At 55.2% G+C, this 15,020-nt stretch overlaps 1 protein-coding gene across 5 annotated transcripts in view; it reads right to left on the bottom strand.

Annotated features, from left to right (window-relative positions):
- The window catches only part of DIDO1 (death inducer-obliterator 1), a 366,889-nt gene that overhangs the window by 284,477 nt on the left and 67,392 nt on the right, over positions 1 to 15,020 (bottom strand). For 3 of the 5 annotated variants that reach the window (XM_030213636.1, XM_030213635.1, XM_030213638.1), the window contains one exon: positions 13,758 to 13,862. The exons of 1 other annotated variant lie outside the window; for it this stretch is intronic. In XM_030213636.1, coding sequence (XP_030069496.1) covers positions 13,758 to 13,862 — 105 coding nt within the window. Of the gene's footprint in view, positions 1 to 13,757; positions 13,863 to 15,020 lie in introns of those variants that run through there. One more of the 5 variants, XM_030213639.1, reaches the window with a different exon arrangement.

The following is a 15,020-nucleotide window of genomic DNA, read 5'->3' as shown; positions in this document are numbered from 1 at the left end:
TGCTACATACCTGTAGAAGGTATTCTCCGAGGACGGCAGGCTGATTGTTCTCACTGATGGGTTGACGTCCTCGGCAGCCCCCTCCATCGGAAAGTTTACTAGCAAAGGCCTTTGCTAGTCCTCGCGCGCCCATGCGCACCGCGCATGCGCGGCCGTCTTCCCGCCCGAAACCGGCTCGAGCCGGCCAGTCCAGTAAGTGAATGATACATACCTGTAGCAGGTGTTCTCCGAGGACAGCAGGCTGATTGTTCTCACGACTGGGTGACGTCCGCGGCAGCCCCCACCAACCGGAAAAAAGCTTCGCGGGACGGTCGGCACGCAGGGCACGCCCACCGCGCATGCGCGGCCGTCTTCCCGCCCGTGCGCGACCGCTCCCGCCAGTTGAATGACTAGCAAAAGATGAAACACACAACTCCAAAGGGGAGGAGGGAGGGTAGGTGAGAACAATCAGCCTGCTGTCCTCGGAGAACACCTGCTACAGGTAAGTATCATTCACTTTCTCCGAGGACAAGCAGGCTGCTTGTTCTCACGACTGGGGTATCCCTAGCTCTCAGGCTCACTCAAAACAAGAACCCAGGTCAATTGAACCTCGCAACGGCGAGGAGGCAGTAATGAGATGTGAATGTGTGGACAGATGACCACGTCGCTGCCTTGCAGATCTCTTCAATAGTGGCTGACTTCAAGTGGGCCACCGACGCTGCCATGGCTCTGACACTATGAGCCGTGACATGACCCTCAAGAGTCAGCCCAGCCTGGGCGTAAGTGAAGGAAATGCAATCTGCTAGCCAATTGGAGATGGTGCGTTTCCCGACACCGACCCCTAGCCTGTTAGGGTCGAAAGAAATAAACAATTGGGCGGACTGTCTGTTGGGCTGTGTCCGCTCCAAGTAGAAGGCCAATGCTCTCTTGCAGTCCAATGTGTGCAACTGACGTTCAGCAGGGCGGGTATGCGGCCTGGGGAAGAAAGTTGGCAAGACAATTGACTGGTTAAGATGGAACTCCGACACCACCTTCGGCAGGAACTTTGGGTGGGTGCGGAGCACTACTCTGTTGTGATGAAATTTGGTATATGGAGCAGGGCTTGAAGCTCACTGACCCTACGAGCGGAAGTAACTGCCACCAAGAAAATGACCTTCCAGGTCAAGTACTTCAGATGGCAGGTATTCAGTGGCTCAAAAGGAGGTTTCATCAGCTGGGTGAGGACGACGTTGAGATCCCATGACACAGTAGGAGGCTTGATAGGGGGCTTTGACAAAAGCAAGCCTCTCATGAATCGAACGACTAAAGGCTCTCCAGAGATGGCTTTACCTTCCACACGATAATGGTAAGCACTAATCGCACTAAGGTGATTCCTTACTGAGTTGGTCTTGAGGCCAGACTCTGATAAGTGCAGAAGGTATTCAAGCAGGTTCTGTGCAGGGCAAGAACGAGGTTCTAGGGCCTTGCTCTCACACCACACGACAAACCTCCTCCACTTGAAAAAGTAACTCTTTTTAGTGGAATCCTTCCTAGAGGCAAGCAAGACCCGGGAGACACCCTCAGACAGACCCAACGCAGCGAAGTCTACGCCCTCAACATCCAGGCCGTGAGAGCCAGGGATTGAAGGTTGGGGTGCAGCAACGCTCCGTCGTTCTGCGAAATGAGAGTCGGAAAACACTCCAATCTCCACGGTTCTTCTGAGGACAACTCCAGAAGAAGAGGGAACCAGATCTGACGGGGCCAAAAGGGCGCTATCAGAATCATGGTGCTGCGGTCTTGCTTGAGCTTCAGTAAGGTCTTCCCCACCAAAGGTATGGGAGGATAAGCATACAGGAGGCCGGTCCCCCAATGAAGGAGGAAGGCATCTGACGCTAGCCTGCCGTGTGTCTGAAGTCTGGAACAGAACAGAGGCAGCTTGTGGTTGGTCTGAGAGGCGAAAAGATCCACCGAGGGGGTGCCCCACTCTCGGAAGATCTTGCGTACCACTCTGGAATGGAGCGACCACTCGTGCGGTTGCATGACTCTGCTCAGTCTGTCGGCCAGACTGTTGTTTACACCTGCCAGGTACGTGGCTTGGAGAAGCATGCCGAACCGGCACGCCCAACGCCACATCCCGACGGCTTCCTGACACAGGGGGCGAGATCCGGTGCCCCCCTGCTTGTTGACGTAATACATCGCAACCTGATTGTCTGTCCGAATTTGGATAATTTGGTAGGCCAGCCGATCTCTGAAAGCCTTCAGTGCGTTCCAGATCGCTCGGAGCTCCAGGAGGTTGATCTGCAGATCCTTTTCCTGGAGGGACCACAGACCCTGGGTGTGAAGCCCATCGACATGAGCTCCCCACCCCAGGCGAGATGCATCCGTCGTCAGCACTTTCGTGGGCTGCGGAATTTGGAATGGACGTCCCAGGGTCAAATTGGTCCGGATGGTCCACCAGAGCAGTGAAGTGCGGCAACTGGTGGAGAGGCGGATGACATCTTCTAGATTCCCGGTGGCTTGAAACCACTGGGAAGCTAGGGTCCATTGAGCAGATCTCATGTGAAGACGAGCCATGGGAGTCACATGAACTGTGGAGGCCATATGACCCAGAAGTCTCAACATCTGCCGAGCTGTGACCTGCTGAGACGCTCTGGTCTGCGAAGCCAGGGCCAGGAGATTGGTGGCCCTCGCTTCGGGAAGGTAGGCCTGAGCCGTCTGGGTATTCAGCAGCGCTCCTATGAATTCCAGAGACTGGGATGGCTGGAGATGGGACTTTGGGTAATTTGTCACAAACCCCAGCAACTCCAGAAGTTGAATAGTGCACTGCATAGACCGCAGGGCTCCTGCCTCCGAGGTGTTCTTGACCAGCCAATCGTCGAGATATGGGAACACGTGCACTCCCAGCTTGCGTAGGTAGGCCGCTACCACCACGAGGCACTTGGTAAACACTCGTGGGGCAGAGGCAAGCCCAAAGGGCAGCACACAATACTGAAAGTGCCGTGCGCCCAGGCGGAATCTGAGATACTGTCTGTGAGCTGGCAGTATCGGTATGTGAGTATATGCGTCCTTTAAATCCAGGGAACATAGCCAATCGTTTTTCTGAATCATTGGCAGAAGGGTGCCCAAGGAAAGCATCCTGAACTTTTCTTTGACCAGGAATTTGTTCAGGCCTCTCAGGTCTAGGATGGGACGCATCCCCCCTGTTTTCTTTTCCACAAGGAAGTACCTGGAATAGAATCCCTGCCCTTCCTGCCCGGGTGGTACGGGCTCGACCGCATTGGCGCTGAGAAGGGCGGAGAGTTCCTCTGCAAGTACCTGCTTGTGATGGGAGCTGAAAGACTGAGCTCCCGGAGGACAATTTGGAGGCAGGGAGGCCAAATTCAGGGCGTATCCGCACCGCACTATTTGGAGAACCCACTGGTCGGAGGTTATGAGAGGCCACCTTTGGTGAAAAAATTTTTAACCTCCCTCCGACCGGCAGATCGTCCGGTACGGACACTTGTAGGGCGGCTATGTTCCCGTGGATCCAGTCAAAAGCCCGTCCCCGGCTTTTGCTGTGGAGGCGCAGGGGGCTGCTTAGGCGCACGCTGTTGACGAGAACGAGCGCGCTGGGGCTGTCCCTGTGCCTGGCGAGGCCTTCGGGCCGGCTGGTTGTACCTACGCTTCGCAAAAGAGTAAGGTGCAGCCTGCCGGGCCCGGGAAAAACGTCCACCTGTGGAGGTGGATGCTGAAGGCGCCCGGTGGGAGAGCTTGTCGAGAGCGGTTTCCCGCTGATGCAGTTGGTCCACCATCTGCTCGACCTTCTCACCAAAAATGTTATCCCCCCGGCAAGGGACGTCGGCCAGTCTCTGCTGGGTGCGGTTGTCCAGGTCAGAGGCACGCAGCCATGAGAGCCTGCGCATCACTATACCTTGGGCCGCAGCACGAGATGCCACGTCACAGGTGTCATAAATACCCCTGGACAGGAACTTTCTGCACGCCTTCAGCTGCCTGACCACCTCCTGATAAGGCCTGGACTGCTCCGGCGGGAGCTTATCGACCAGGTCCGCCAGCTGTTGCACATTGGTCCGCATGTGGATGCTCATATAGAGCAGGTATGACTGGATGCGGGTCACGAGCATGGAGGATTGGTAGGCCTTCCTCCCAAACGAGTCCAGAGTGCGAGACTCCCGCCCCGGGGGCGCCGAGGCGGTATCCCTCGAACTCCGTGCCCTCTTGAGAGCAGAATCCACGACCGCCGAGTCATGGGGCAATTGGGGCCGCATTAACTCTGGGTCAGAGTGGATCCTGTACTGGGACTCTGCTTTCTTGGGAATGGTGGGGTTAGTTAATGGTCGCACCCAGTTCCGAAGCAGTGTCTCCTTGAGGACATTGTGCAGCGGTACCGTGGAGGACTCTCTAGGTGGTGATGGATAGTCGAGGACCTCGAGCATCTCGGCCCTCGGCTCTTCCACAGAGACCACGGGAAAGGGAATGCTGATAGACATATCCCGCACAAAGGAGGCAAAGGAGAGACTCTCAGGAGGCGAGAGCTTCCTATCCGGTGAAGGCGTGGGGTCCGAGGGAAGGCCCGTAGACTCCTCTGAGGAGAAATATCTAGGGTCCTCCTCTTCCCCCCACGAGTCCTCATCCTCGGTATCGGACATAAGCTCATGTAGCTGAGTCCTGAACCGGGCCTGGCTCGACGTCGAGGCACCAAGGTCTCGGTGTCGTCGAGCGGTGGGCTCCCGCGTCGGCGGGGACGGAGCTCCCTCCATCGACGTCGACGGGGACTCCACCTGCGTGGCGGTCGAGACCGGCACCGCAAGCGGCGGAGGTGTCGACTGCCCCGGCGCCGGGCTAGAGCTCGCCGGCGCCACAGTCATCGGCACCGAGGGCGCAAGCACCCCCGGCGCCGGCACAGCCTGGCGCATCAGCCCTTCCAGGATCCCCGGAAGGATGGCTCTGAGGCACTCGTCCAGGCCCGCTGCCGGGAAAGGCGGTGGGGCCGGTAGGGGTGTCGGTGCCAGAATCTGATGGGAGCCAGGAGACGACACCGAGGTGCCGGGACCCTGTTGCGTCGGCACCTCTATCACCGACGGGGATCTCTCCTCTCGATGGAAACGCTTCGGCGTCGACTCCTCTCCGATATGCATCGAGGGCGACCGGTGACGGCGCTTCTTATCCTTCTTCCGATGCCCGTCACCGGTGCCAGGGAGGCATGGAGGAGGAGGATGACGATCCCCCTCGGTCTCGAGGGACCGGGTCAGACAGGGTTCGGTCCCGTGGGCCATGGGCTGAGGGAGTGACCGGGGCCGACTGCCCACGCGGCCTCTCACCTCTACCCTCACCGGCGGACCGGCGGGCCGACGGGACCTGTTCTCCTGGGGTCGATGCCATCGGTGCTGATGTCTCGGGCATCGATACCGGTACCGAAGGGCCGGGCGTCGATACCGATGCCGTCGAGGTCGACGTTGAGGGGCCGGCGCAAGTTCCAAAAATACGGTCCCGTTGAACTTGCCTCGCAACCTGAGTCCGTTTCCGGAGACCGAGACACAGGGGACACGACTTGAAATTGTGCTCCGGCCTGAGGCACTGGAGGCACCAAGCGTGGGTGTCGGTCTGCGAGATGGGCCGGCCGCACCGACCACACTTCTTAAATCCACTCGGGACCTTCGAGGACATCGACGGAAAAATCGCGTCGGCGAAATTAAAGTCGTCGATGGTGGCGGAAATCACACCTCGAAAAAGAAAACGACCGTGCGGCCACTAGGCCGCAACGCAACGTCCCCGCTGGAAGCGAGGGAAAATGGGAGCGCGTGCTCCTTTTTTTTTTTTTTTTTTGAAAAGAAAAGTGGAGCGCGCGGCAACTAAATAAAAGAAGAAGTTCGCGTAAACGCGACGGTTTTCCGGGGCTGAAAAAGAGAGAGCGGCACAGGCACGACTCTCTCCAGGCGCGGAAAAAAAGGAACTGGCGGGAGCGGTCGCGCACGGGCGGGAAGACGGCCGCGCATGCGCGGTGGGCGTGCCCTGCGTGCCAACCGTCCCGCGAAGCTTTTTTCCGGTTGGTGGGGGCTGCCGCGGACGTCACCCAGTCGTGAGAACAAGCAGCCTGCTTGTCCTCGGAGAATGTAGCAAGACAATACACTTCAAGGGAAGACAACTCCAAAGGGGAGGCGGGCGGGTTTGTGAGAACAATCAGCCTGCTGTCCTCGGAGAATACCTTCTACAGGTATGTAGCATTCGCTTTCTCCGAAGACAAGCAGGCTGCTTGTTCTCACTGATGGGGTATCCCTAGCCCCCAGGCTCACTCAAAACAACAACCATGGTCAATTGGGCCTCGCAACGGCGAGGACATTAAAGAGATTGACCTAAAAAATTTACCAACTAACTGAGAGTGCAGCCTGGAACAGAACAAACAGGGCCCTCGGGGGGTGGAGTTGGATCCTAAAGCCCAAACAGGTTCTGAAGAACTGACTGCCCGAACCGACTGTCGCGTCGGGTGTCCTGCTGCAGGCAGTAATGAGATGTGAATGTGTGGACAGATGACCACGTCGCAGCTTTCCAAATTTCTTCAATGGAGGCTGACTTCAAGTGGGCTACCGACGCTGCCATGGCTCTAACATTATGAGCCGTGACATGACCCTCAAGAGCCAGCCCCGCCTGGGCGTAAGTGAAGGAAATGCAATCTGCTAGCCAATTGGATATGGTGCGTTTCCCTACAGCCACTCCCCTCCTATTGGGGTCAAAAGAAACAAACAATTGGGCGGACTGTCTGTGGGGCTGTGTCCGCTCCAGGTAGAAGGCCAATGCTCTCTTGCAGTCCAATGTGTGCAGCTGACGTTCAGCAGGGCAGGAATGAGGACGGGGAAAGAATGTTGGCAAGACAATTGACTGGTTCAGATGGAACTCCGACACGACCTTTGGCAAGAACTTAGGGTGAGTGCGGAGGACTACTCTGTTATGATGAAATTTGGTGTAAGGGGCCTGGGCTACCAGGGCCTGAAGCTCACTGACTCTACGAGCTGAAGTAACTGCCACCAAGAAAATGACCTTCCAGGTCAAGTACTTCAGATGGCAGGAATTCAGTGGCTCAAAAGGAGGTTTCATCAGCTGGGTGAGAACGACATTGAGATCCCATGACACTGTAGGAGGCTTGACAGGGGGCTTTGACAAAAGCAAACCTCTCATGAAGCGAACAACTAAAGGCTGTCCTGAGATCGGCTTACCTTCCACACGGTAATGGTATGCACTGATTGCACTAAGGTGAACTCTTACAGAGTTGGTCTTGAGACCAGACTCAGACAAGTGCAGAAGGTATTCAAGCAGGGTCTGTGTAGGACAAGAGCGAGGATCTAGGGCCTTGCTGTCACACCAGACGGCAAACCTCCTCCAATGGAAGAAGTAACTTCTCTTAGTGGAGTCTTTCCTGGAAGCAAGCAAGATGCGGGAGACACCCTCTGACAGACCCAAAGAGGCAAAGTCTACGCCCTCAACATCCAGGCCGTGAGAGCCAGAGACTGGAGGTTGGGATGCAGAAGCGCCCCCTCGTCCTGTGTGATGAGGGTCGGAAAACACTCCAATCTCCACGGTTCTTCGGAGAATAACTCCAGAAGAAGGGGGAACCAGATCTGACGCGGCCAAAAAGGAGCAATCAGAATCATGGTGCCTCGGTCTTGCTTGAGTTTCAACAAAGTCCTCCCCACCAGAGGGATGGGAGGATAAGCATACAGCAGGCCCTCCCCCCAATCCAGGAGGAAGGCATCCGATGCTAGTCTGCCGGGGGCCTGAAGCCTGGAACAGAACTGAGGGACTTTGTGGTTCACTCGAGATGCGAAGAGATCCACCAAGGGGGTGCCCCACGCTTGGAAGATCTGGCGCACCACTCTGGAGTTGAGCGACCACTCGTGAGGTTGCATAACCCTGCTCAACCTGTCGGCCAGACTGTTGTTTACGCCTGCCAGATATGTGGCTTGGAGCACCATGCCGAGACGGCGGGCCCAGAGCCACATGCTGACGGCTTCCTGACACAGGGGGCGAGATCCGGTGCCCCCCTGCTTGTTGACATAGTACATGGCAACCTGGTTGTCTGTCTGAATTTGGATAATTTGGTGGGACAGCCGATCTCTGAAAGCCTTCAGAGCGTTCCAGATCGCTCGTAACTCCAGAAGATTGATCTGCAGATCGCGTTCCTGGAGGGACCAGCTTCCTTGGGTGTGAAGCCCATCGACATGAGCTCCCCATTCCAGGAGGGACGCATCCGTGGTCAGCACCTTTTGTGGCTGAGGAATTTGGAAGGGACGTCCCAGAGTCAAATTGGAGCAAATCGTCCACCAATATAGGGATTTGAGAAAACTCGTGGACAGGTGGATCACGTCCTCTAGACCCCCGGCGGCCTGATACCACTGGGAGGCTAGGGTCCATTGAGCAGATCTCATGTGAAGGCGGGCCATGGGAGTCACATGAACTGTGGAGGCCATGTGGCCCAGCAATCTCAACATCTGCCGAGCTGTGATCTGCTGGGACGCTCGCACCCGCGAGACGAGGGACAACAAGTTGTTGGCCCTCGTCTCTGGGAGATAGGCGCGAGCCGTCCGAGAATCCAGCAGAGCTCCTATGAATTCGAGTTTCTGCACTGGCAGAAGATGGGACTTTGGATAATTTATCACAAACCCCAGTAGCTCCAGGAGGCGAATAGTCATCTGCATGGACTGCAGGGCTCCTGCCTCGGATGTGTTCTTCACCAGCCAATCGTCGAGATATGGGAACACGTGCACCCCCAGCCTGCGAAGTGCCGCTGCTACCACAGCCAGGCACTTTGTGAACACCCTGGGTGCAGAGGCGAGCCCAAAGGGTAGCACACAGTACTGGAAGTGGCGTGTGCCCAGCTGAAATCGCAGATACTGTCTGTGAGCTGGCAGTATCGGGATGTGAGTGTAGGCATCCTTCAAGTCCAGAGAGCATAGCCAATCGTTTTGCTGAATCATGGGAAGGAGGGTGCCCAGGGAAAGCATCCTGAACTTTTCTTTTACGAGATATTTGTTCAGGGCCCTTAGGTCTAGGATGGGACGCATCCCCCCTGTTTTCTTTTCCACAAGGAAGTACCTGGAATAGAATCCCAGCCCTTCCTGCCCGGATGGCACGGGCTCGAACGCATTGGCGCTGAGAAGGGCGGAGAGTTCCTCTGCAAGTACCTGCTTGTGCTGGAAGCTGTAAGACTGAGCTCCCGGTGGACAATTTGGAGGTTTTGAGGCCAAATTGAGGGTGTATCCTTGCCGGACTATTTGCAGAACCCACTGATCGGAGGTTACGAGAGGCCACCTTTGGTGAAAAGCTTTCAACCTCCCTCCGACTGGCAGGTCGCCCGGCACTGACACTTGGATGTCAGCTATGCTCTGCTGGAGCCAGTCAAAAGCTCGCCCCTTGCTTTTGCTGGGGAGCCGCGGGGCCTTGCTGAGGCGCACGCTGCTGACGAGAGCGAGCGCGCTGGGGCTTAGCCTGGGCCGCAGGCTGTCGGGAAGGAGGATTGTACCTACGCTTACCAGAAGCATAGGGACCAGTCTTCCTTCCCCCGAAAAATCTTCTACCTGTAGAGGTAGATGCTGAAGGCTGCCGGCGGGAGAACTTGTCGAATGCGGTGTCCCGCTGGTGGAGAGACTCTACCACCTGCTCGAGTTTTTCTCCAAAAATGTTGTCCGCACGGCAAGGCGAGTCCGCAATCCGCTGCTGGATTCTATTCTCCAGGTCGGCGGCACGCAGCCATGAGAGCCTGCGCATCACCACACCTTGAGCAGCGGCCCTGGACGCAACATCAAAAGTGTCATAAACTCCTCTGGCCAGGAATTTTCTGCACGCCTTCAGCTGCCTGACCACCTCCTGAAAAGGCTTGGCTTGCTCAGGGGGAAGAGCATCAACCAAGCCCGCCAACTGCCGCACATTGTTCCGCATGTGTATGCTCGTGTAGAGCTGGTAAGACTGGATCTTGGCCACGAGCATAGAAGAATGGTAGGCCTTCCTCCCAAAGGAGTCTAAGGTTCTAGGGTCTTTGCCCGGGGGCGCCGAAGCATGCTCCCTAGAACTCTTAACCTTCTTTAGGGCCAAATCCACAACTCCAGAGTCGTGAGGCAACTGAGTGCGCATCAGCTCTGGGTCCCCATGGATCCGGTACTGGGACTCGATCTTCTTGGGAATGTGGGGATTACTTAATGGCTTGGTCCAGTTCGCAAGCAATGTCTTTTTCAGGACATGATGCAAGGGAACAGTGGAGAAGGAAGGTGGAGAAGGATAGTCCAGGAGCTCAAACATTTCAGCCCTGGGCTCGTCCTCCACGACCACCGGGAAGGGGATGGCCGTAGACATCTCCCGGACAAAGGAAGCGAAAGACAGACTCTCAGGAGGAGAAAGCTGTCTTTCAGGAGAGGGAGTGGGATCAGAAGGAAGACCCTCAGACTCCTCGTCAGAGAAATATCTGGGGTCTTCTTCGTCCTCCCACGAGGCCTCACCCTCAGTGTCAGACACAAGTTCACGGACCTGTGTCTGCAACCTCGCCCGGCTCGACTCCGTGGAGCCGCGTCCACGATGGGGGCGTCGAGAGGTAGACTCCCTCGCCCGCATCGGCGAAGCTCCCTCCGCCGACGTAGTCGGGGAGCCTTCCTGGGAGGTGGCCGCGGTCGGCACCGCACGCGGTACCGACGTCGGGGACCTCAACCTGGGCGATGGACCAGCCGGCGCCACGCTCGACGGTACCGGAGGCGCAAGCACCGCCGGTACCGGAGGGGTAGGGCGCAACAGCTCTCCCAGAATCTCTGGGAGAACGGCCCGGAGGCTCTCGTTCAGAGTGGCTGCAGAAAAAGGCTGAGAGGTCGATGCAGGCGTCGACGTCAGAACCTGTTCCGGGCGAGGAGGCTGTTCCGGGCTGTCCAGAGTGGAGCGCATCGACACCTCCTGAACAGAGGGTGAGCGGTCCTCTCGGTGCCGATGCCTGCTGGGTGCCGAATCCCTCGGCGACCCAGAGCTCTCGGTGCCGACACGGGGAGGAGACCGGTGTCGATGCTTCTTCGACTTCTTCCGAAGCATGTCACCGGAGCTCCCCGGCACCGACGAGGAGGACGTAGAATCCAGCCGTCGCTTCCTCGGGGCCGAGACCGAAGAAGGTCGATCCCGGGGGGGCTGTACCGCAGGAGCCCTCAGGGTAGGGGGAGACCCACCCGAAGGCTCACCGCCACCAGCAGGGGAATGGACAGCCCTCACCTGCACTCCTGACGATGCACCTCCGTCCGACGACATCAGCAGACGAAGTCTCGGTACCACCGACGTCGATGCAGTCGCCCGATGCCTCGGCGCCGATGCAGAGGTCCGATGCCTCGATGCAGTCGATGGAGCGGCAGCCAAGGACGATGGTCCGGACGCTGACGACGTCGATGCACTCGATGCCTCCGGTGCCGATGTCGACGAAGAGCCCGAGAACAAAACGTTCCACTGGGCTAATCTCGCTACCTGAGTCCGCCTTTGTAACAGGGAACACAGACTGCAGTTCTGAGGGCGGTGCTGGGCCCCTAGACACTGAAGACACGCAGAGTGCCTATCAGTGAGCGAGATTACTCGGGCGCACTGGGTGCACTTCTTGAAGCCGCTGGAAGGCTTCGATGTCATGGGCGGAAAAATCACGCCGGCGAAATCAAAGGCCGAAATGGCGAAAATTGAAGCACCAAAATTTAAAGGGAGAAAAATCTCGACCGAGGCCAAACTAGGCCTACCCCGACAACGAAAGAAAACTTACGGGGCAAAAGCTTGAAAATTACGGGAAGGGCAGAAAACCCGAAAGGGTCTTCCGGAACACTTCCGGAGCGCTTCCCGAACTTTTTTAAAGAAAAACAAGGACGCGCGAGGTCGACTCTCTGGGGCACGAACGGCGTAACACGACCGTACCGAGCGCGGACGAAAGAAGACTGGCCAGCTCGAGCCGGTTTCGGGCGGGAAGACGGCCGCGCATGCGCGGTGCGCATGGGCGCGCGAGGACTAGCAAAGGCCTTTGCTAGTAAACTTTCCGATGGAGGGGGCTGCCGAGGACGTCAACCCATCAGTGAGAACAAGCAGCCTGCTTGTCCTCGGAGAACCCTTTTAATAAGAGGTCCACCTTACACGGAGCCTCTGGAAGTATAGAATTTTCTTCCTCAAAAAGCAGAGTAGTAGATACAAAGAACATTAACTCTTGCAGGTACTCCTCATAAAAAATGTGCAAAACCGAAGGATTTTTGTCTGGAACAAGGGGTTCTGCCTCCGAAGCCATCTGAAAAGGATCCTCTCCCATCACATCTCCTTGTGCCAATTCTATCTGCTCCAGTGGGGGCAATTCTAGACCTGGATCAGACTCAGAGTCTTCTTCCAGATCCTAAGACCTCCTAGGTCTCTTAGATGGCAGCAGCTCACCATCTCCCAATTTCCTAGTAGGCTGAAAAATTGAAAGGACCTGACATCTGAAGAAGAAAGGTCCTATACATCTGAATTACAAATTCTCTATACATCTGAATTACAAATTCTGGGGGGAAACCTCCCTCAGAACTGGCATGCAAGAGAGAAGGTATGCAGATTGAGTCAGCCCTGGAGCTGGGGTTCAGGGGGAAGACCTGTCAGCTAAATCTGAAGAGGAAGATAAAACTTTGGTGGCCATTCCCGCCAAAATCGGGGCCATAGGCACATCTTTGTTTACTGAGGATTCCGTGCCTGCCGACAGTGACACCGGAACCGCCGAGGAAGAGGGACCCTGGATCAGAAGCAGCATCAATCGCTGTGCAGTATTTACATGTGACCCTCCCCCCCCCCCCCCCCACGCCACAGCGTTGGCAAACAGCGCATCGCAGATTCTCCACCATGCCAGCGGGCAGACTGCGGCGCGGTCGCTCCCCCTGCCCACCAGCGATGCTAAGAAAAAAACATGACTCTCAACAGCTGCCAGCAAAGTGACGCTTCAGACCTACACCAGCGCGATCCAGAAGGGGAGGCAGGAAACAGGAGAGAAAGATTGTCAGAGCACAGCCAGGTTCTGGAAACTTTTTTTTAACTGCGACTGCCTCTCCTCTTACTCAAAGCACTCTTCCCCTGATGAGGCTGAGGTTCTGCTAGCCCTGGTGTGTCCCAGAAACTACCACCCTGAAGGGCTAGTGCGGAGGGATCCGGCCACCCGGGTGCGACACCCCCAAGGCAACAAGAGACCCACTTGGACATCTGCCTCAAATAAACAGGTTTAAAAAAACCAGTGCACAGAAGGCAGAGAAAATTTAATCTTTTTTTTTTTTTTTAAAGAGATAGAAAAGAAGTGAGAGACTGAAAAGGGCTCACCACCTTCCACCTGCTGTAGACTGAGGATACTGGATCTTTCTAGTCAGGGCAAGGGCTCTTATTGGCTCGTCAGAATTCTCAGTCTCCACCTGCTGGAAGGTGTGCACAACCCATTAGTCACTCGTTGGGCCGGTCCGGAGGGACGCTAAGGAAAGCCAATTGGGTACATATGGTTTCCTATGCGCCAGAAACTGAGCTGGATACAAAGATCCTTGTAAATGACTATGCGGCAATAAACACCAAGACCACGATTTACAAAAAGATTTTTCCATATGCATTTTGCAACAGGTACTGTTTTAAAATGTAGAACATAAACAAGGAACTATTACATTTCAAAATTATGAATTAAGAATAAGAAAAAGTGTTCTGGTATTCTACTACAGATTTGATGTGCCCTTTTATTAATATCCCTACAGAAAATACATATACATGTGCATATATAGGTATATATATATATATATATATATAAAAACACAACATACCAGGAGAACTGCTTTCAAGATTTGATTCAGATTCTAATGTCAGAGAAGACTGAGAACTTACAACTTCATCCATTTTAGAGATGCCACAGCTAGATCTCCGCAGTTCTTTAAAAATGAAGCAAAGGAAAGAAAACAAAATATATGTATATAATCAGTTATTTCTTTCTTAGGCAACCCAAACAGAGGACAACCTCTCCTTCAATACCAAAACGTAAACACAGTTTAAGCCAGGGCTAATCAAACATGACAAATGGAAGTCAAAAAACTTTGCCTGTGTGAAACCCAGAGTCCACAAATCACTGCACGCACATCATGACTCATAATTCTGTTTCCATCCTTAATTTCCCCTCCCACACTTTTGCTCTCGTATCTCTCTTCTCATTGTCCAAAGCAGATTCTTATCTCCTTTGCTTACCACATACTCACAATCTTCTTCCCCAATTCGTATCTCCTTCTCACAAACGTTCTCTTGTTCTCTTCTCTCACTGCCCCCTTTAACCTTTTTGTGCTCTCTTCCCTTTTGCCCCCACACCTATCTCCCACCAAGCCTGTCCATCTCTCTTCCTTTCCTCCCTTCTCACTGTCCAGAAACTCTCCCACCCTCCCCTCCAACATCTCTCCTTTCTTCACTCCCTACCTCTCTCCTGTTCAACCACTATCCAATCTCTCTCCCTCGCCCCATCTTCAGCTGACGAATATTTATACTTGGCAGATAGAGAGCCCTTACGGCAAAGATGTCATCACTGAACTTTGCTTACCACTGCTGGCTGCCAGTTTCATTACAAACCACCAGCTGACACCCATCCTGGCAGAGGTGGAAAACAATCAATGACAGACTGTTATTCTAGAGTTCAGCCATAGAAACAGAGGACACTTGGCCCTTTTTCTCACTTTTATACTGCAGTAAGGTTGAGTGTTGTCTTACCCGCACTCCCCCTGAATCCGACCCCACCTTCCCTCCTGAGCTGACCTCTATCCAGGTCACTGGCACTCGAAGCAATTCACACTGGCTATCTGTCCAAGCCCAGAACCTGATCAGTGCTACATCCCATTGCCCTGGGCATGCTGTTACTGCTTCTGTTGGTCAAACCCCTCTGATATACCTTCCTGTTTCAGAGGGGGCGTGACAGCAGTGGTGCACACAGGGCAATGGCCCCATGACTGCCTTCTATTTGCTATTGCAACCATTGTCGTGCAGAACCAGCTGAGGAGACAGTGAACGTGTCAGCCACTGGGAAGGGGGACACTATGGTGGTGGTGGAC

The sequence above is a fragment of the Microcaecilia unicolor genome, chromosome 8 (assembly GCF_901765095.1).
Source record: "Microcaecilia unicolor chromosome 8, aMicUni1.1, whole genome shotgun sequence".
Classification (NCBI taxonomy): domain Eukaryota; kingdom Metazoa; phylum Chordata; class Amphibia; order Gymnophiona; family Siphonopidae; genus Microcaecilia; species Microcaecilia unicolor.
The sequence above is the reverse complement of the archived record's forward strand: the minus strand, read 5'-3'. Positions and strand labels throughout refer to the sequence as shown.